Here is a 21,884-nt window from a genome sequence, read left to right as displayed (position 1 = left end):
ATAATGGCTGGTTGGTTGAGGGGGTGGAGAAACCGGGTGTTGTAAAAATAATTGAGGGAAACTCTGTCCTAGAGTCTGATAAGGATAACCAGTTCATCCCATAAACCATACTTTTTACCTCCTTAAACTGAAAAGCCTTTGCTTTTAAGTACAAAATTTTGTAAATGGCAAGTGTAAAATCCTTGGTGTTGTATTGCTATGTTTTTGCCACAGCTATTCCTTCAGGTTACTTTAAATTACAAGGTTGCATGAATGTAAATACGCTGCTTTTGGAAGAAAATGTTATATGAGATTTTAACTGGACATGCTTGGTCTGAAAAACCTGACTAGCTTGGTAGTGACTATTGTGTGCTAGTCTTGCAAAATGGGAAGGACTGATTTTTTAAAAAAATGCTGCCAGGGTGGGGGAGAATTTTAAGTGTCAGGGTTGAACAACAGCATCAGCTGTTCATGCTTTCCTTTATGAATTGATACAAGAGTCCTAAATTTTACGTGTCTGGTTCAAATTATTGTAGAGTCAATTCCCATTTTGTTCTCTCCAAAATGGGGAACAGTGGCTTAATCTCTGTGAACAGACCAGGGTATTAAGATGGATCTGATCTTGTCTTACCGTCCTGGCTTGTTAACAGATGAGTAAGTCAGTCATGGAAATAAGCCAACAAAAGGAAGGTGCTAGCCTGCTACAAATTTAGCACTCTTCATTTCCATGTTGTCCATAGAAGAAAAATCCCATACAGTACTTGGCAGTTCACATGGGAACTTAGACTTCTAACCTCTTGGCAGACTTGTTTTTTTGTTTTTTGTTTTTTGTTTTTTAAAAAGCCTTCTATTAAGCAGACTAGATTCCACTAGCCTATTGCATTTTCCTACTAGTCACAAAGGGTACATTCTTCTTTTTCTGATAGCACAGAGTTCCCTGGTTGGGACATAGGAAAGAACTCTGGGCTTTTCCATGCACAAAGTGATTTAATATAATGCTACCCTCTAGTTTTGTACCAGCAAGGAATGATTGCCCAAAGCTAAATGGAAGAGGGAGTGTTCTTTGCTTAGCCCTGACACTTATTCCCAGATTCATAAGCCATGGTTTTTGAAAGGTTGTCTGAACCTGGTCTGCAGATGGGGCCAGATCTCATTTGCTCCTTCCATGTTAATTGTGGGGGACACCTAGCCAGCACATTTTGTACTAGAATTCAAAATGTAATGCTTGAATCTGCTCTGAATGTAGTCTGTATTCTTAAGTACTTATTTTAAAAGCTTCATTTTAATATGACGTGTATGAAGTACTTATCAATTACAGTATATTGCATATAATAAAACCTTTATAAAATCGGTCTGGAGCAGAATAGTGAATATGTATAATTTTCTTGACTTGACAATGTCCAGTGGCTTTTCTTGCATACTTAGGTCAACATTTATTTTCCTGTTTTAAGGCCTGTTTAACTTTTAACTTTCAGCTACACATTTCAAATATGTTACTGCCTTTCTTTTCATATAATTACAACAAAACGTGTTTTCTTTATATAGTTTTCTAATATGTAAATTGGCAACATGGTTTAATTTAATCTTCCCCACACATACTTTTCATTCTTGTCTCACACTAGTGATAGATTTGCACTTTATGTAACAAACTGTATATATGGTAATAGTCTTTTTACTTTTCTATTCTGAGTAAAAATAAATTAGCTTTTTAAATAAATTAAATTAGTATTTGTGAAATGTGGTAATTTGACAACCATGGAGAGCTAAAGCTGCTGGCAGCAAAAAAAGGTCTTCTGCAGACAATAGCTCTTTCGTTTCTGAATAATTATGACTCCAGTGTTAAACCACATTCAGAGTAGACTCAATTGTAATCAATTAACTTAAGCTCCTTAATAATAAGTCTTTAGTTTTGTGTTTTTAGTAGTCAGTGTCATGTTACTGTGTTCTGGCATAATTGTGGGGGGAAATATATTTATGAGATGACCACAAGAATCTCATGCCCACAAACGGACCGATCCCTTTTATGGTCTAATTGTTGCAATGCTTACATAAACAGATGTTATGCTCAGGGTCAAAGAACCACATACCTATTTCTATGTGTCCAATACAACTTTCAGCTTGTGTTGTATGCTCTATGGCAAAACATTTGTGAACAGAGAGAACTTTTGAAAATAACTTTTTTAAAAAATAAAATGGCTTAGTGGATGGTATTGTGATTCAACCAGAAAAAAATCTATTGAGGGTGACGAAGTCTTTGGACATGCCTAAAATAGATCTTTTGGTTCTAGCCTGTGGCATGATAGCAGCTTATACATGCCCTCTACACCAGGAAACTGGAACTGGCCACAAGGAAGGGACAAACAAATTTTCCCCTGTATAATGTATGAAATAGCCTTTCCCCCCATTTTTTTTTTACCTTTTTGACCCTAGTCTTCGGATGAAATTAATAAACCTGTATTGCTAACACTTGTTTAACAGACACAGAAAAGCTGCGCTGCGAGAATAATTCCCTTTTTGGAATAACAAATGTTCAAAGTTGGTTGAAGCATGCTATGCATTGGCACCAATTTTTGTTTTTTTTAAATCATATATATTGAAGAAACTTATTATGTTTTGAAAGTATAAACCAAGACCTTGGTTACAGATGCACATCTCCCGACATATCATAGAACTGTTATGTTTATACAAATGACATGGAAGAAAACGTGTAACATACAAAAATAGCTATATCCCTTACTGCATTCTTAAAGATTTTACACATACAAAGTTTTTGTAACAACCTTTCCCCCTTTTAACCTGTTTCAGTGCAGCTCCTTTAGCTGAACAATCTATTTCCCTGTTCTTCAAATAGTATTTTGTCAAATACCACAGTCACAAATTATTTCAAACTCTTTGTTCTTAGAAAAGCCAGACAACAGAGGAATGTGAACTCGCTGCAGATTTGCTGAGCACGTTCTGGATGACATTGTCCTAGCATTTATTACACTGGGCTTGCAGTTTTCCTTCATCTAAACTGCTGAATAAAATTGCTAGGAGCATACAGTCACTTCCCAAGGAAGTGAATCGAATGTGGAGGCGAGTGCTGTGTGGCAGGTGGTTGCACCTGTTGTCACAAGCACCTGTTTGACTAGTTCCTGTGACCTGTGACTGGTAACAGAACTCCATCCTGCTACACCCAGCACTACCTTGTTCCCTTTTTTGAGAAACTCTTCACTATTATATCAGAGTCCACCACTAGATCTTAAAAAGCAATGGCAGGGGATGAGGGTCAGAAAGTCTGCCTGTTCCCTTGTAAGTCACCCCTTTTGTTCCTTAGATCCCCTGCCAAATTTGCAGCATTCAGGGTATGTGAAAAAGAGAATGTTGAATCAAACTGTGGCTTTGCCTGATAGTGCAAAACCACGCCCCCAGCAGGGTCACCTATGTTCATTACATACTGGATTAGGGCTATTGCAAAGAACATTTAACTGCCTGTATTCCCCCCCCCCCCAAAAAAAAAACCACACAAAAAAAACCTATTAACAGCAGGGGCAGCACCAGCAGCATATTGCTCTGCATGGATGCTTCTTTCGATACCTTGCCGCCAGCCTGAATTTCTCTGTTGTCGTCTGAACATAGTCCTGAGTTTTGACAACTTCCATTTCGATGCTGTCGATCATTTCACCTTGTTCTTCCACCAAAAGTGAGATTTGGACAAAGAGGCCCTTCAAGTCTCTCACCTGGTTCTCCAGATTGACCAGTTCTTTGTGTCTCTGTTCAATCTCAGATAGCTGAGCTTTTGTGATATTGACCTCGGTGAGCAAGTTTTCGTTGAAGATTTCCCATTTTCCTTGCTGAACCATGTCGTTCACTTCTTCCTCGGAGACTTCTTTTCCAGCCACTTCAAGCTGGCGCACAATAAAAGCTTTGCATTTTTCTTGCTTGGCTGTTATGGCGGCGTTGTACAGAAACATGATATTTTGGAAGCGCCGGAACAGGACCGCCCGCTGAGCACTCAGAACCCTTATAATGGCAGATGATGAACCATGTTCTTTCTCTGCTTTCTTCAGTGTTTTTGACAAGTCGTCCAAGCACTTGCTAATGTGTTCTGCTTGAACCTTTATCCCTTTTGTGATGCTGCACTCCTTTTTAAGTACGCTGAATCTCCTCATGGAAGCCACTAGGCTTTTTTGCTGCTGGCTGAACTTTTGGACGTCTGCTGCCAAATTGTTAATATCATTGTGAAGTTGCTGGATTTCATTCAGGTACCTTTCAGTTATGGGCTCCTTTTCAAAAATGACAGCTGTTTGTTCAAGTTCTTTTTCCTCTGCCACAACACTAGGAGAACGACTGTTTTCTTCTATTAATTGCAGTTCCTTTGCTCGCAATTTAAGCTCTTGAAGGCGGTCTTTCATCTTCTGTAGAGTTTTCTGTGGTTCTGTTCTTTTTAAAACCAGACAGTTGTGTAAACCTAAGGATTAAAAACCACTTTAGTAAGCTGTTGTTTACCCACAGACCTATTACAAGGATGGCAGAAAACCTTTAACGGAGAGGGAGGGGGAGTCAGAAAAATGCAGCAGCATAAGCTACCATAAATAGGTTGCACATAAAGCAAAATTTATTTTTCCCTTAGACATGCTCTTTGAAATACTTGGTCCACCTCAAGATTCCTCGAAATGTGCAGGAAATACACATAATTGTTGACTGTCTAATACTGGTCCAATATTGTACTACATCTTTTTATTATTATTATTTTGTGTGTGATGGGCAGAAGGAAAACTCAAGTGGTCTGCAAGCTGACAATAGTTTGAAAATTACATATGTAAACATTTTTTTAAAATCCTAATCATGAATTGGAGACTTGCATGATCTTTCACTTCTTACCTTCTCTCTCCAGAGCTAACCATGGTGCAGTCTAAACTTTGCAGAGCTAACCGTTTGGTGTGGTGAAACATTGTACGAAAGTAAACAATAACCATGTCTGGTTAGAATGTACTCTTCTGTATTTATTAATAAATACAACTGTATTTATTAAAGGAATGAAATAGGTAAGATAATTTGTGCAAGAAATCTGCATGGAAATCTGCTAATCATGGCTACAAAGTCAGAAACATTAGTTCTGCACTTTGGAAAGAACTAAATCTGTGACATTAAAAAGAAAAAGCTAGTTTCTTTTTTGGCATGGAAGCAGTCCAGTTATTTTGTGCTTCCCAAGAAGAGATACAACTGTTGCTTCTAAAATCTGAAATGCTTGGAAAACTTAAAGAGTCATTACTTTAGTTTGGAGATGGTGGATTATTTATATCAAGGATGGGGAGCCTTTTTCAACCTGTGAGCCACATTTTCCAGGGAATCTATGAGAGGGTTGGGTGGGATGACAGGCAAAAGGGAGTGAAATGATGGCTTGAGACTCTTACCTTTTTGTACATTAGGCTTTGTTGCATCCATGCAACAAACACACACAGGACCCTACATACTTCACTTTATCCAGGCAAACGAACAGAATTCATGGAAGCATTCTAGTCAGGCAAAAGCAACTGAGGGCATGGAGCAGGGCTGGTGAGAAGGGGTGTGGTCTGCAAAGGTCCCAAGGGCCGGATAGCGCATGCTGGGGGCCATATTTGTTCCCTGGGCCTGAGATTCCCTACCTCTGCCTTACATAATTTAAATATCTATATCCTCTTTACACCCAATGGTGCCCAAGGTTGCAAACAATAAATAAGATAAAACAACCATATGAAGTATAAAACAGCAGATAAAACAGGCAGATAAAAATACAGGTCTTTTAAAAAATAATAAAAACCCAGCCCATTATATTGGAAATTTGGATATTGTAGGGATTTTTTTATTACACATCTGTAAATGGTGTCTTGAAAGATACACATGCATACACACACCACTCCCAATTTGAATCATTTTTTTTAAAGAAAAGAGTGGCTCAGCCTGTTCAAAGGATCAGGCATTGCCAATGACATTACCAGAATGTGAGTAGGATTATATATAAAAACTTGTTATTCACAAATGCTTTATTCTGTACTGGACTGAGGGAAGTAATATCAATGTCTCTTTACTCTTCAGTTTCTACTCTCTGAAGATTAAATAGCTTGTTGATTGCTGACTAAGGATCCAATCCCTTGGGGGAAATCTTCTATTCATGTTTTTGACATTTGCAAATGAACTGTTCCCAGTAGAGTGTGCCCTAACATGCAGTCCCATGGCCCTTTGATAAAAGTGTGCATCTCACAGGATTATGCTCCAAATTCCAGCTCTTGTGATGCTTGTTTTTCATTGAAGGGTTTTATTTGTGGAGAGATGGGTGGGAAAGAGAGGGAAAGAAGAAGGTTTATGGCCTTAGATAGAAAGAAGCAAAAGTCTTGGTAGGCTTTCAGTTTGACTGACCTTTTGGTGCATTGCCTTCATGTTAAGGCTATGCTTGCTGGTTTGGTTCACTCTGATTTTTCTGTTGTTTACCACATTTCTGTATGCTGCTGTGTAATCTATGGTGATCCTTTATTGTAACTATATCCTGTACCCATATGCTGTGGACTTAACTGTGAAATCCAGATAAGGATTGGGTGGCAAGAGCTGTAGGCTTTGAGCTGTACTCAGTGGGATTTTCCATACATTGGTTCCCTCGACATTGCTGCCTGAATACAAACTAAACTTTTATATGAAGCAGGAGGTTGGATACTAAAAAACCACTTACTATGTTGTTTGGCCAGTTCACATAGGACACCTAAAGTAAATGCATTTGCAGTTCTAGTGTCAGGACTTTGCACTCAGTTTGGCTAACACACACTGTGTAATGAGTCTACTTATGTTTCAGGACCAATGGTAGAATGCTTCCATGCTGAAACAGTTTCCAGTTGTCTCAGTTGGCAATTGTAAACAGTGGAACTTCCCTAAAGTGCTTGGTTCAGGAATAGTTCCCAGATCAATTAATGATTTGGTTAGAATGCAATACATATTTTAATTTAATAAATTGGGTTTGGCAGCAGTGCTTATCTGACGCCATGCAGACTGTGCCTTTAAGGAAGGTGGTGAGTAAGTACCAGCAATATGGCACCTTGTTGTAAGCATATTAATGAAACCATTTGAGCACCTGAAAATTATATAGCTGGGGTTTATGGCCTGAGATCTGTATTTGCTTGTCATATGATTCTGTGGGAAACACCTAATTCATAGATACAACTGCTGAGTATGTCCTATTAGTCCCTTTTCAAATGTGTTTTTCTCCCTCCTTAATACTGAGGTATAATTTTCTGTGCCTCCTTGTATCATTCTCCTAAAGTGCAATCTCCAATCCCATTTCCTTAGAATACCATGAGTGTTCTGGAACTTAATAGGCAAGCATATTTCAGTACCAGTTGTTGGAAACTTGCAGTCTACGAGAAAAATAAGCTGTGTTCTGATAATACATTGCAAAACGCTGTGACTTCTAGAGCAGAAAATTTTATGATGACTTTCTTCAGTAATGTTACAAAACTGCTTGGTACAATTTAGCATATTCTTTTTTCTTTTTAAATCAGTTTGGTGCATGTAAAAATGAACTGATGTACTAAATTGAGACTTCAGGGTACCAACCTGAAAATATCTCTTAGCACCGTCTAGCACATCCCTGGCCAACATTAATTTAGTATGTCTAACCACTTAGTAATTAAGTGGCAGAATGATAGTCTCTATTTTGTCACCTACAGAAAACACTAACTTGGATTGCATTAAACTGAATTAATGTAAAACTGTAATTCTTGAAGCCTTGTTATTATGGTTAAAAATAAAACCTTTAAAAGTTGGCTGTTGTTCATACGCTTTTTAAGAGGCTCAGTACTCCATTGCTACATCTCTCTAGCTGTGAAACACAAGTCTACACAACAAAGAATAGAAAATGGGTGTAGTAGACTTTGCACTAGCCTCTTTTGCTTCCAGGAACAATGCAAAACTCTGCTTTTAACTCAATATGATTGCCCTGGTTTTAATTTAAAAAGCCTTGTGCAGTTTGGGATCAGAGTATCTGCCCCCGTATGAATTTGCCCGAGTGTTAAGATCTTCCTCAAGACACTATTCTGTTGGTGCTCCCATTTCCAAAGGTGAAATGACTAGCAGCTGGGATAGATTTCTTTAAATTTTTGAATAGTGTTATCTCATTCCGGGTGCACTCTTTCTGATGGCCATCCTTTCCTTTAGGCATCCGGACAAACTATTAAAAATTTTTTTTTTTAAAATGACAATTTTTATTTTTATTTTCCCTCTTACTTGCTGTTTTGGCATTTTATCATTCTGCTGCTGTTGCTTTCTAAAAAGTATGCAACATTTTGAGATGTTAGGCTAGTATTCTTCGAATTCATCCCACTGGTGCAAGGACTTCTGCTGGCTCAGTAGAACTTCCTCATCATCTCCTCTCCTCTCAGGCCCCCCCCCATCTGCTCCCGAGGATTGGGGGAACCCCTAGAACAGATTTGCTGGCGCACAGGGTGAGGAAAGGAAATGGAAGTTCTATTGCACCAGCAAAAGTCCTTGTGTAGCAGCTTCATTGGCCGCAACTTTATATTTGCTGCTTGCTTTATCATTCTGTTGTAGGCTGCTGGGATACAAGAAAATTTAATTTAAATAAAAAATGTTTGAAATTGTAAATATATCCTCTCCTACCACTCTATTGCAGTATTGCGCGCATATATATATATATATATATATATATATATATATATATATATATTTGTTTTCGTAGATTTTCACGGGTACAGGAATGCAGGTTTTGGTGTCCTCGGGTGTCTTCCCGTGTAAAAGTTGGGGTGTCTAGGCGACGTTTCGACGAGGTCTCACTCGTCATCTTCAGGCTGGTGCTTTCGGCTTCTTGTTACTGGAACAGAGCGGGATCTCAGTGTTTGAGTTCCTATAAATACTGTAGAGGGGTGTGGTGTATTGCCTCAAAAGTTCTGGGCAGAGGGGAAGTTCCCAGGTTAGTGTTCTTTTCTTCTTTTGTTCCTTAATTACTTGAGGGATATCTTGAGTGATTTCTTGAGTGATATTCTGAGTACCACTTAGGTGGGTCATTAGGTGTGGATTAGTTGCTAAAGCCTTCAGCAACTAATCCACACCTAATGACCCACCTAAGTGGTACTCAGAATATCACTCAAGAAATCACTCAAGATATCCCTCAAGTAATTAAGGAACAAAAGAAGAAAAGAACACTAGCCTGGGAACTTCCCCTCTGCCCAGAACTTTTGAGGCAATACACCACACCCCTCTACAGTATTTATAGGAACTCAAACACTGAGATCCCGCTCTGTTCCAGTAACAAGAAGCCGAAAGCACCAGCCTGAAGATGACGAGTGAGACCTCGTCGAAACGTCGCCTAGACACCCCAACTTTTACACGGGAAGACACCCGAGGACACCAAAACCTGCATATATATATATATATATATAATGCCTTGTGAAGATTCTACATTGCTATGGCAGAAGTTTGCATTCTCCCTACCTCAATCTTTTAAAGTCTCAAATAAGGAATAGAATATCTTCATTTTTCAAGAATAGCATTGCCCTTCTATTCAAGATTGTTGGTGTTGGACCAGGGTCAACACATGTATCGTTTTTACAACAGCTTTATTATATAACGAAGTATTGGATGAGAGTTGATTATTCCAGAGGTGAGAACCAAATGATACAGGGTGGAGATCACTAAATGAATACTCCCAGAGAAAGGCAGTGTGATTCAGAAATGAGGAGGAGGAGAAGCACTTCGTAATAAGAAACAGCTCATAATGAAACCAGAGCTTCAGTTGCCAATCGGCAGCAACAAACTTGAAAAAACCAGCACCATAAATGTATGCCTTACTTGGAAAGAACCATAAATAAATTGAGTTAATGTTCTTGGTGACTGGAGAAATCAATTGTATTTGTAACTGCAACTGTACTGTTTGTTGAATAAAGTTATGAACAGTTTCATATGGGCTGTGCCAATACTCTTTGGAGGTAGGAATTGTTCTCTGCAAGAGTTTTGATTGTCAGTGCAAGACAGATTTTGTGTTGCGAGTTTTGCAGGGCAGGCATGATTTGTTCCCTTGTTGACGCTTTCCCTGGTAAACAGGGAGTCTTGAACTGTTTCAGCTGCTTAACAAAATGTCTACTTCTATATTGGTGAAATACTCTAAGGACTTGGATACCCTGCAGTTGAGCTAGTCATTGAAATCTTTACAGTGGTTATTGCACATTTAATCAGGCTAAGAGATACAAAATCTGTTGATAACTTAATTTAATGTTTCCTTTGAGTGTTTGCAGTGTTAACATTGCAGCATTTGTTTAGAACAGTCTTTCCCGAACTGTAGTTTGAAGAACCCTGACATTCTCTAGGAGAATAACAAGAATGGCAGAAAAATATTTCCGAAAGGCGGGTCCCCAATGTATGAAATGCTGCAGGTGTTTTAGAGCTGCAGTCTTCAACCTTTTTAGACTTGGGATCCATTGTTTAGCCCCAACAAGGCTTTCCAGAGCTCACTTCTTAATGTTTTAATGTATATTTCTATGGTGGTAATGTTACAGTTGAGACCCACTTTAGGTCATGCTGTGACTTACCATCTGAAGACCAGCATTCTGGAATATAAAGTGACTTTGGACAACCTGGCAGTGAAGGCTCTTGGCAGCATGCCCTGATTATTATAGAATACTCTCTGTTTTGAGGGGAGTTGTTGACGGACAAGTTGGTGTACAAGGCAGTTTCTGAATGCAGAAAATATGAAAAGCCGCTATCTAAATTCAGAGTACAGAAACAGAACATTTTAAAAACACTTGTAAAGCCAGACTTTATAGAAAATTTCTAATGTATCAATGAAAGTGCCATCTGAGGCATTACATTGTGCTAACCCTGCAGCTTGCAGCAGGCAAGTTTAGCTGAACTTTTTTTAAAAATCATGTTTTAACCTTTTATAATAATACCCCAGCTTTTTGAGGATTAAGGAAATCCTGGAGTAAAGTTTCATTACATCTGTTATCTGTGAGCATGACCTTTGACTACAAGCGTTTCCACATACAGTACTCATATTTTTTTTCATAATTGTAAGATGATGTCATTTCTGTCAAATGTACACATACACTCCCTTTCCCATGATTCCTAAAATAAAAGTGCTGAAGTTCTCCAACTGTAATAAAGTCCCCTGAGGCTCTTACAACCTTTTTCTGTTTCCTTGATTCCACACCATATTCAAGTAGGTATATTAAGCATACAAGTAAATAAAACAAGAATCCTTCACGCAGTGTTTAGCTACGTATTCTTAACTTTACAACCACCCACCTCCCAGAATATAGCTTCAAGTATATATTTTGCTGTGAACCTTCCTTAGTTTTAAAATGAGGAATTTGTGCAAAGAATGGTTTTATTGACTTGGAAAATTAAAAATGAACTCTCATCTTTTAAGCTGCTGCTGGCATGCTTCCAAATGAAACGAGTTTGGGTGCATAAAACATGCCTAGCAGATTAGTATTCATGTACCTAAGTAATAAAGCTCTACAAACATATCTATTGGAAATGTTTTCAAACTTTGCAGAGGGCAGACGTCTCCTGTATTCTTAACACATCTTAACATTGGGGGCTTTTAAATTACTCGGTGTTCTACTTTGTATTATTTGATGTAAAATAAAACCGAACTACTTACCTTTTTTAAAATCCTGAGTTGCTGGAAGCCTCTTTAGGAGCTGGTGCTTCAAGATGCTTTGCAATATCCTTGTGAGGGTAAATAACAGAGCAGGAGTGCGATTTCCATTAAAACAGTTTCTGCTTACTTAATCCTCCTAGACCTTAATGATCATTGGGAAAGTGCATCTTCGAAAGCTGTGGAGTATGAGAGCCTTCACTAGTTACGTTGTACAACAGAGCAAATTGCTTACTTTACGCTTGGGGAATCTGGTTCTGCCTGTTGGAAACCCAGCCTTGCTTTCAAGGCGGGCCCTTCTATTCTAATGAGGCAGCACCAGGAAGTGCCATTGCCTGCCTTCCTCCTTACTGGACTTGCTGGTTTACTTTGCAAATGCCTGTTGCTTAATATGATTCTACTCCTAAAAATAAATCCCCTGAACATCGGATACTTGGCATGCAAATAAGAGGAATTTTTAGACTATGCATATCAGTGCCAGGGATCACAGATAATATAGAGGGGAGGAAATGCTGGGGTCCTCAGAGGCCAACAAGCATGCACAAAGTGCTATCGTGTGAATGTACAGAGTGACTGATCCCTCCCCACTCCATGCCATCCTTTCACATGAGATGCTGTGTGTGTCTGTGTGTGTGAGAGAGAGAGAGTGCACGTATGCAAGAGCGAGATAGAGCGCCAGCCCTTAGGAATAGCTATCGTGCAGACATGAAATACCATACAGAGCTTTTGGTTCTGGCCAGTGAATATACACAAGTTTGAACTCTACTTAAAAATAACTCTTTGAATTTGTGCATTCCTTTTGTTGGAACAATTTACAACAAAACGATAAGCTTGACATTCACCTTCAAAAAAAGAAGTGTATACTCTGTGTTTTAAGAGTAATTAATACAATGTTATGATTTTCCTTTTCTGATAATTAACCATTATGTGTAACTTATTCCTCTGAGGAGTAATTATTGTAAATGGGCAATATCGGAGACTGTCACTGCCTTCTATTGCACACATAAATTGAGATTTTCTCCTGCTATTGCTTGTTGTCTTGTACGTTTACTAATGTAAACAGCGCTGTGGCATCTTCTCACTTGGTGTCTTTCTTTTTCTTAGGTTAGCAAATAAGCAGGATAAAGAAGGCGCCTTGGCAGAAGCAGATGTAATTGAGTGTTTATCTCTCGAAAAGCTTGTCAACGAGCACAAATGTCTCTGTCAGATTGTAAGTGCATTTTAATAAGATTAATTGTAGGTTCATTTTAATAAGATTGATTAACTTCCCTAAACCTGATGTGTGAGCAGAACTTTGAAACTAGAATTGTGTAATCCCATTGTTCCCATCCACTTTACAATCAGCCATTTTCTCTTCTTCTGTGCTCCTGAGCTCTGGTTGTGATTGCTGCACCAGCTTTAATACAAGACAGGTAGACTTGCTTCAGCGGCTTAATATCCAAGCTGTAAGGAAATTAAGGCCAAACCCACCCTAGCCTTTGCCACCAGTCAAATGCTTTAGGCTACTGTCCACTGTAGTGTCCATCATTGCATTGAATTTAACTGCTGCTCTTGAGCTTTAGTAACTTATTTATTTAACAAATGTTGCTCATAAAAGGTGGCGGCGGAGTGTGGTGGGGGATCAGTAACCTTTAGAGTAACTGAGTGGAATAGTTTAAGCAATGGCAAGTCTTCCCAACATGTCTTTCACCGTATGTTTTATTCCAGGGTTGTGGTATTTGTTGGAACATTTCTATCTGTGCGATATGCTGGTGTGCACTTATTCCAAACACATGGGAGCGGGGCTAGTAAGCTCAGCCCCACAACCGTCCTCACACGCCCCTTGAATGCCTGGTGGGGTCATCCTTTCTCCCATTTTATTCTTTGACATGGCAGATTCACTTAAGATGACAGTGCTTTAAATTCCATTAATGTTATGCCACATGTGTACTGCTTTCGAAGAACCCTAGTGAAAAAAATGTCCAGTGTCTAAATCCTCATTTAAATTGCTCTTGTACCAAATTGCCAAAGTGATCATTTTCCTCATATATTGGGAATATATATGAGGGCAGCTTCTGAGAAAGCCATTTTTGGAGTGTGTAGGCAAACCTGCACCTTCACCTCTCTGGATTGCAGCCTTTACAGTTCAGTACGGAGATGAATCAAAATGTGTATGAGTTCCAACTGACAAGCACCTGTATAATTGCCAGTGAGCTAGGATCTCTTCGTCCATGTTGATAGTAATTTAACAATATAATGCTGCTGATTTTTCTCTTGCCTATAGGAGCCTTGTTCAGCGATCATGGGCTATGGAAAGAAAATTGACAAATCTATAAAGAAAGGTTTACTCTGGCTGTTACATATTATAGCCAAAGATTTTGATGCCTTACATGAACGAATCCAGAAAGACACCATAGAGCAAAAAGCAGCTGAAGAACAAGAGAAAAGAGAGCGGGCAGAGCGAGTGAGGAAGATACGGGAAGAAAGGTATGTTTGTTTTGCTTTATAAGAAGGGACTGTATGAAAGAACACTATTAAGTTTTTTTAAAAAATATATTTAGTTATTTAAAGATTGTCATTTGTTTAGTTTGAAGTAGCATAATTTTCATTTATTTATTTTGAAGTAACGTAACAACTCGAAATAACATAATAACGTATATTTACTTAAAAATATTTATTTTGAAATAAATATAGTAGCAACCCCAAAGGGAAATAAAAACACTTTACCAAAATATGTAAGTAGTTACATAAAACATTTTTTCTACTGCCTTTCATCATACCAAATGTCAGTGTTGTGTACAGCATGAAACAACATCGCATCTCAGACAGGTGTAATGTGCACAACCTTGTTTACTGATGTCTTTATGGGTGCCCTGGAGGGGAACAGTCAATGAATCTTCCACGACAATGTTAAAGTTACTATTTAATTGAACTAGAAAAGTACATGTGTTGGAGATTGCTAAATCATCAAATCATAGAGTTGGAAGGGACCAAGGGTCATCTAGTCCAACCCCCTGCAATGCAGGAATTTCAGCTAAAGCATCCATGACAGGGGGCCATCCAACCTCTTCTTAAAAGCCTCCAAGGAAGGAGAGTCCACCGCCTCTCGTGGGAGTCTTGTTTCACTGCCAAACAGCTCTTACTGTCAGAAAGTTTTTCCGAATGTTTAGTTGGAATCTCCTTTCTTGTAAATTGAAGCCATTGGTTTGAGTCCTACCCTCCAGAGCTGTTAATTGTCGCTTTCCAAGTGTATTGGTAATCATGTGGTAAGGTAAAGGTAAAGGGAGCCCTGACCATTAGGTCCAGTCGTGACCGACTCTGGGGTTGCTTTATTGGCCAAGGGAGCCGGCGTACAGCTTCTGGGTCATGTGGCCAGCATGACTAAGCCGCTTCTGGCGAACCAGAGCAGCACACGGAAATGCCGTTTACCTTTCCGCCGGAGCGGTACCTATTTATCTACTTGCACTTTGACGTGCTTTCGAACTGCTAGGTTGGCAGGAGCAGGGACCAAGCAACGGGAGCTCACCCCAGCCTTCTGATCAGCAAGTTCTAGGCTCAGTGGTTTAACCCACAGCGCCACCCGCATCCCAATCATGTGGTAAAAGTTGTCAACTACTTCGTCAGAACCTGGAGCATCATTAGAGTGAGGTTGTTACAGTGATGCCTGCTGTGGTGGTGCCTGCTGTTCCTTGCAAAATCTTAGGGCTAGGTTCAGGTTCTTACATGCTGTTATTATGATGTGCACAGCATTCTGGAGTAAAACAACCACGAGTGATTTTATTGATGGAACACATGAGGTTTTTGTTTACTTTTTTTAAAAAAAACAATCTGTGTTCATAATTCCTTAACATGCCAATCTTTTCCATTGATTTGTGTTTTATTCAGCACAGGGTGTACTGTTCACACATTAAATGACCATTCTAAAGTACAGCGCTCCGGTATCATTTAATCAGTCCAGATAATAAATGTATTTAAATGTATTGTGCTTCAGTGCAGTTTCTAAACTTTAAAAGCAGCAGAGAAACATTGTGTTTACACACTGAGCATACAGAGTCCATGTGCTCAAGCATCTTGCTTGCTTGCTTGCTCTAATGACTAGGCATGGTCATTACATTGAGGCTGCAACATTAACTCTACTTACCTTGGAATAAGCACCATTCAATTTAGTGGTAGTTGCTTTTGAGTAGACATGATTAGGTTCGCCCTGTATGCTTGTTTTTGGTAGAAGTTGTAGATGATGTAAGATTGCACAGTATCAAGTTATTTCCATGACTGCATGCATTTGGGAGCACTTTTTCTCATACAGGAAAGCATGTAGGGTAAAGATTAGAGGCAGGCAGCTGCAGAAAATTCTGCCTGGTTCATCAAGAGGCGGTAAAAGGCAGATACTTTGCACCAATTTTTCTCACTTCAGGTCAGCATCCTAGAAATGGCTGCTCAGTAGTCTCGTGTTCCTATAGCTTTCTGTTCCTATTCTATGATAAATAAGGTGAAAATAGTACCATGATTCGGAGAAAGCTTTGTAGACAGAAGTCCAGACAGTGATCTCTTTCCAAACTGAAGCTTGTTGATATTTTGATCATAGTAATGACTTGTTTTCTAAATCTCTCTGCTCTCCTCTTTCACTTCTGTCCTCATGATTTCTACAGTTGCTATCTCTAGGATTGAAAATATATTTTTTAAAAGCAAACAATGGATATACAGTATTACAAGTCTCTGTGGGAGTATTGTGTTTGCTTTTTCTGGTCATTTTAGTATATGGTGTGCAGAAACATAGATGAGATAATGTAGGAAAGATTAAAAATCCATGTAATAAGTAATTGAGTTACACTGAATGCAGCATGTACATTGATCATACACCAAATCTCTTACGAAAGTTTTCAAAACTATAACAAAAAATCAATATGCTTCTTGTTGCTTGCACCTCTCAGAAAAGTGCTTTGAAATACAGATTTGGTTCCAGCAGAGACTTTCTACGAGAATAAGTGCATCTAACTGGATCCTACTCACGAGTCTTGTATACTGAAAACTTTATATGGTTGACAACCATAACCTCCTTTCCTAATTCTCCCCCTTCTCCTACACAAGCCTCTTTGCCACTGTTTTTCCTCTTCTCTCTCCTCCCCACCTTTTTCCTGGCTGCCCCCATGCCTTTATTTTCCTTTTGGTTCCTGACTGCTGTTTGTCTGAATTAAATTGTCCAGAAGCACCACATGGACTACCTCCAAGCTAGTCAAATGATTTCCCTTTATAGAGTGTGCTGTATCAGAGGTTCCCAAACACACTCAACTCCCTTCTATCTATCTTCCTACTCACTGCACCTGGTAAATAAGGCTGCCCTTGTGTGCTTTCAAAGAACAGGCAAGTCTCAAATCATCCAAAATAGGTGCTGCTAATACCACAACAACAAAACTGGAGAAACCTGCCATGAGAATCAGGTGGTGGTCTTGTGTGCTGTAAAATCTTTGGAAAATATAGGGATATTGAATTTTATCTTTTTCTGATTTGCACTCAATTTTTTGCCTTAGGGATAGAACAGAATGCATGTTCAAATGCATATTGAAAGCTGGTGGTGCTAATAGCTAAAAGAGTGCGTGCCATCAGCCAGGACATTTCAGAATTGGATCTCATTTCAGCCCCTGCTGGCTGGCCTCAAAAAAGCCAGTGCTCTCACCTTCACATTCGTTCTTTGCAATTTGAGGAATAATACACATTTGTTACAAGGGGTGTTGTAAGGATGACTGACATAATGTACATGAGATGCTTTAAACACTTATAATGTGCTAAGGAGCATAACCTAAATGGCATTTCCTTTGGAATTGTGTGGATTGAAGATCTTCTGTGTTTCTTTTTTAAAAAACAACAACAATAACAAAGAGATCGGAAAGAGCGAGAAGAAGCAGAACGAGAAGGAAGAAGTGTTCCTAATGAGGATGACTCTGAAACAATAAGAGGCAACCCATTCCAGCCTATATCAGCTGTAATCACTGAGGTATCAGAGCATTCGTGTGTTTTAAAAAATGTTTTTGATAATCCATATATTTGAGACTAATACTGTTCAATAATGGATATGGATTCTGAGTCAGTGTTGATTAGAAGTGATTTTTCCTGCTCAACCTTCCCCTTAACAGAAAACGTATTTGGAGTAACACAGATCAGCAACTGCCCCTACCAATATCAAGAATCCTAAATAAGTGCTGGTTTGGGTTTAAAAAGATGGTCTAGAAGTTTTAAAAGAGGTACATTGCAGTATACGTATTCAAGTAAGGGATTTTCAACATGATCATCACCATTGTTTACTTGGATTATTAACATTGATTAAAATATGTTCCCACAGTCAGACTAAATAGTCAATGTATAATATTAAAAACTGGTTTGTATCCAGTGCTGTGTGAGCATGGTGTTCCACTTGTGCAAATGGACTTCCTTTCTTCTCCTCTTCCCATGTGTCTCTCCTTAATCTGCTCCAGAGAGTCCCTCAACCCAGTGGAGCAGATTTTGAGGTTGAATGTGGGGGTGGCGGGGGGGGGGTTGCAAGGCAGAGGAGGGGGAAGTTCGGTTGTGCAAATGGAACTCTGCTGTACAAACTGAACAGCAGCATTGGCTACAACTCAGTATCTTAAATAGTCAAGCGAAGACTGTGGTGCACATCTTGTTTGGCGGTTCTCCAAAAATTAATCCCAAACTATTTGGTATTTCATATTATAGTACTGTACATATACAGTCCAGTACCCCTCTTCTATGTCTGCACATCAGGCAGCAGCCCCTTGCAAGTAATGCAAACGAGAGTGCCATACTTAGGACTGTAGGCTTGGCTCCTATCCAGGAGCACCATAAACTTCTGCTGCTGCACCAGGTTTGGCACTCATTCTATAGGATAGCTATCATTGTTCTAGGAAAAATACTAAGTATGGGCTTGTTACATCTATGCAATCTAACTTTTTATAGATACTTCATTTCTGTGAGCTTCTTTGAAAATGTATATGCTCCTGCTTTTCCAAATTTGCTGAAAACATAAAATATAATTCAAAACAAATACAAGTGTTAACAAAAGAGCTGCATTAAAATCAGCTTCCTTGTACTCAGACTACTCTTGATTGTTCCTTTCCTCATGAGCCAAAGACCTTTGGAAGCATATATTAAGGTCAGAACTGCCTTCATAATAGCAGCACTTTTTTTTTTTTAGTTAAACTGGTTTAGAATAATATTACCAAAAAATGTCAGCAGCTCAGCTTCCGAAATCAATGTAAGTGATTAAAAGCTTTGTATTCTCAGCAAGGAAGAAGCTATATTACAAAGTCTAAGTACATTATACACAGTGGTTTGTTTGTGGAATCCCCCAGTAATCTCTGTGTACATACACGGGAACTAAACTAACACTACTGAAAATATTTGTAAAGCTGAACCTTTAAATGCCTGACATTTAAAAACAATTAAAATGTAAAGTTGAATATAGCATGCCTTTACTAAGAATGCAGAAACTAATTAATATTCAGAGATTAAGTCTTCTATATCTGAAGTTTCATTTTATATTATTGATTATCTATGATCTAGCAGAAAGGATGGTGTGCTACCTAGGAGATTAATAAAAAATCTAGGCTGACTGTGAACTCGCTTCAAATAGAGGCACCCTTTCTCTCTCTGAAGATTTATTGCTGAGCTGAATGTAAACAATTATAAAACGTTTTGCTTAGTTTGTGCTACAAATGAATTTAATAATAATAATATAATATTTTCACTGATCCTTGCAGAGTTGTTTGTTTGTTTGTTCTTCTTTTTGCTGACTTTTCCACTGTCCACCCCAAAATTTCATGTCTGCACTGCTGGTTTACAAAAATTGCATTTTTTTTCTTTGCTTTGTTAGAATGAAAAGAAAATTGAACAAGAAAAGAAGAGGCAGCGGGAGGAAAATGAGAAGTCTTCCATTGCCTTGAAACCTAAAACAGATCAGGAGCAAATGGACACTCGGAGCCTGAACAGCCAGCGATCAAATGAGAGTAGATTGGTAGGAGACTATAAATCTGCACTAACACAACATTTGGAACATGAAGATGAGAATGACCAGCAAATCTCAGAAAGTCTTGACTCTGGTGATAATGCCACTTTGAATTCTGGAATAGGTGGGTTGAGTTTCATGCTCGTAATATAAACACTGGCTTCACTTGCTAGCCAGCTTCCATTGTGTTTGCCACAACTCCCCTTCTCTAGCATGTACTCTAGCATGCACATAATGGTTGGATGAAAGGAAGGAAATATTTTTTCACTTGCACTACAGTTTGGAGAAGTGAAGATCCAGCAGGATAGCTGCCTTTTCCTCCTGCTTCTGATTAAACAGGATTTGGGAGAAATGTAGGGGTTCTTACCTCATTTGCAGAAGATAAATGGCATAAGAGATTCCTGCTTCCGTACTGTAGTGTAATTTTCAGCTCAGAGATGAAGTGAATGGGTTGGGGGCTTAAAAGCTGCTCTAAATCCTTCATCTTTGTTAGCAAAGGGGGCCCTTGTTGAGTGGGTTTTTATTTTTAATTCCTTCGTAAGCTGATGGGTTCCAGTTATGATACCATGTTACAAATGTTGCTCTTAAACTTAGATTGGACTGTTTTAATTGGATAATAGGTATGCAATATGTTTCTGTAGTACGTTATGATTAAAGTTTGCCATGTTTATTTAAGGGCAAAGTTGTAACAGTATAAGTTGTAACTTATTATAAGATGACATCCCAACATCATGCAAGCAGACAGTCACTCATGCAATGGAACTTCACCTTTCCCCATACCGTCAGATGGGAACAGTAAAATTTGATCTTTTATTCTGAATGATGATGATGACAATGATAATAATAATAATAATAAAACAAACCCAAAATAAGTTTGCATTTCTCTATACAGTGGTACCTCGGGTTACATATGCTTCAGGTTACATACGCTTCAGGTTACAGACTGCTAACCCAGAAATAGTGCTTCAGGTTAAGAACTTTGCTTCAGGATAAGAACAGATATCGTGCTCTGGCAGCACGGTGGCAGCAGGAGGCCCCATTAGCTAAAGTGGTGCTTCAGGTTAAGAACAGTTTCAGGTTAAGAACGGACCTCCGGAACGAATTAAGTACTTAACCCGAGGTACCACTGTATATTTCACAGAGTGCACTTGTGCTTGTTCTGAGCAAGCAGGCATTGGATTGATAGGGTCATTCTGGTTAGAAGTTGGAACCTTGCTCATCCTGCCTGATGGAAATTAGCAGGGAAAGTCAAAAGTCTTACCATGCAATCCTAAACACCCTTGGTGGGGCGTTCTGCTTTGTGCTGTTAGTCAGAGGCTCTTTAATCAAAACTAACCTTCCCTCAACATTGTGCCCCCCAGGTGATGTTGGGCTATAACTTCCATCAGGATGTTCCACTCTGGTCTGTGGTCAGGGATGTTGGAAGCCGTAGAACAAAATATTCAGCGGGCACCAGGGTAGGGAAGGCTAGCCTGAAAATAGTCAGGTATTCCCAGATTGGCCTGCTTCTTTGGAGGCTCTCCCTAAGATGTTCCCATTATCTTAGGTGAGAGAAAACTGTAAATAGCCTTCTTGATTATGACAGCCAGCTTTGAAATGGTTGTCCCCAGGGAGGCTTGCCCAATGTCCATGTGGATGTCCTTTCAGTACCAGGTGAAAACTTTTTACTTTTTTCAGGCCTTTTAACTTCTGATAAGGTCGTTTTTAATGTTGCAGTTTTATTTGCTGTTTTTATTTGATTGTCGTTTCAAAAGATTACACTGTTTTTACCATTTGGAAACTATAAGCCATTCTGAAAATAGAAAGGCGGGATACCTATTTGTTAAACGAACAAGTAAACATTAGAGTTGGTTAGATGCAAATGCTACATTGCAAGTGTTGCTTGTGTTTTGCTTTAGAGAACAGCAAAAAGAAAACAAAGAAACTAAAATTGAAAAGGAGTCATCGAGTAGAACCAGTCAATACGGAAGAGACGGTTTCGCCGAATCCTACACCAGTAGCACCTCTTGCACCAGGTTTGTAAACATGAATAACTACTGGTATGTCAGTTTCAAAAAGGCCATTTCACGTGACCTTTCAGATAATAGGAAAATAGATCTCACATAGCTTTTTTCATGCAAGACAGAGCTGTTCCACTAGGCCTTTGGCCAGGGCACAGCCTGACTCCCTCCTTTGGCAATCTTCACAGAACTCTAGCCCAATGGTTGCCATCAATTTGATTTGAATTAATTTTATAATGAAATGATTTTAGAATGTTGTATTATTTTATTGTTGTTAGCCGCCCTGAGCCAGGCTTCAGCTGGGGAG

At 39.0% G+C, this 21,884-nt stretch overlaps 2 protein-coding genes across 9 annotated transcripts in view; one reads left to right on the top strand and one right to left on the bottom strand.

Moving 5' to 3' along the window:
• The window catches only part of ARL13B (ARF like GTPase 13B), a 39,292-nt gene that overhangs the window by 11,767 nt on the left and 5,641 nt on the right, over positions 1-21,884 (top strand). For 6 of the 7 annotated variants that reach the window (XM_083498690.1, XM_083498688.1, XM_083498686.1 and 3 more), the window contains exons 5-9: positions 12,707-12,812; positions 13,866-14,068; positions 17,459-17,573; positions 19,446-19,701; positions 21,476-21,592. In XM_083498690.1, the coding sequence (XP_083354816.1) occupies positions 12,707-12,812; positions 13,866-14,068; positions 17,459-17,573; positions 19,446-19,701; positions 21,476-21,592 (797 nt within the window). Of the gene's footprint in view, positions 1-12,706; positions 12,813-13,865; positions 14,069-17,458; positions 17,574-19,445; positions 19,702-21,475; positions 21,704-21,884 lie in introns of all 7 variants that reach the window. The other variant, XR_014524976.1, reaches the window with a different exon arrangement.
• STX19 (syntaxin 19) lies at positions 1,243-12,350 on the bottom strand. Of its 2 annotated transcripts, none has more exons than XR_014524977.1 (2): positions 2,544-4,429; positions 1,243-2,312 (listed from the first exon to the last, which is right to left on the bottom strand). XR_014524977.1 is itself a non-coding variant. In XM_083498726.1 (2 exons), the coding sequence occupies exon 2, from the start codon at positions 4,371-4,373 to the stop codon at positions 3,498-3,500; it is 876 nt and encodes a 291-aa protein (XP_083354852.1). In that variant the 5' UTR covers positions 4,374-4,429; positions 11,606-12,350; the 3' UTR covers positions 1,243-3,497. The 2 variants fall into 2 exon arrangements, 1 of the variants encoding a protein (XP_083354852.1); XM_083498726.1 differs by adding an exon at positions 11,606-12,350 and having other exon boundaries at positions 1,243-4,429.

The sequence above is a fragment of the Podarcis liolepis genome (assembly GCF_965112155.1).
Source record: "Podarcis liolepis genome assembly, chromosome: 4".
Lineage (NCBI taxonomy): Eukaryota > Metazoa > Chordata > Lepidosauria > Squamata > Lacertidae > Podarcis > Podarcis liolepis.
The sequence above is the reverse complement of the archived record's forward strand: the minus strand, read 5'-3'. Positions and strand labels throughout refer to the sequence as shown.

Coding starts and splice junctions, on each gene's coding strand:
- STX19 (XM_083498726.1), bottom strand. CDS start 4,373: ATGAAAGACCGCCTTCAAGAGCTTAAATTGCGAGCAAAGGAACTGCAA.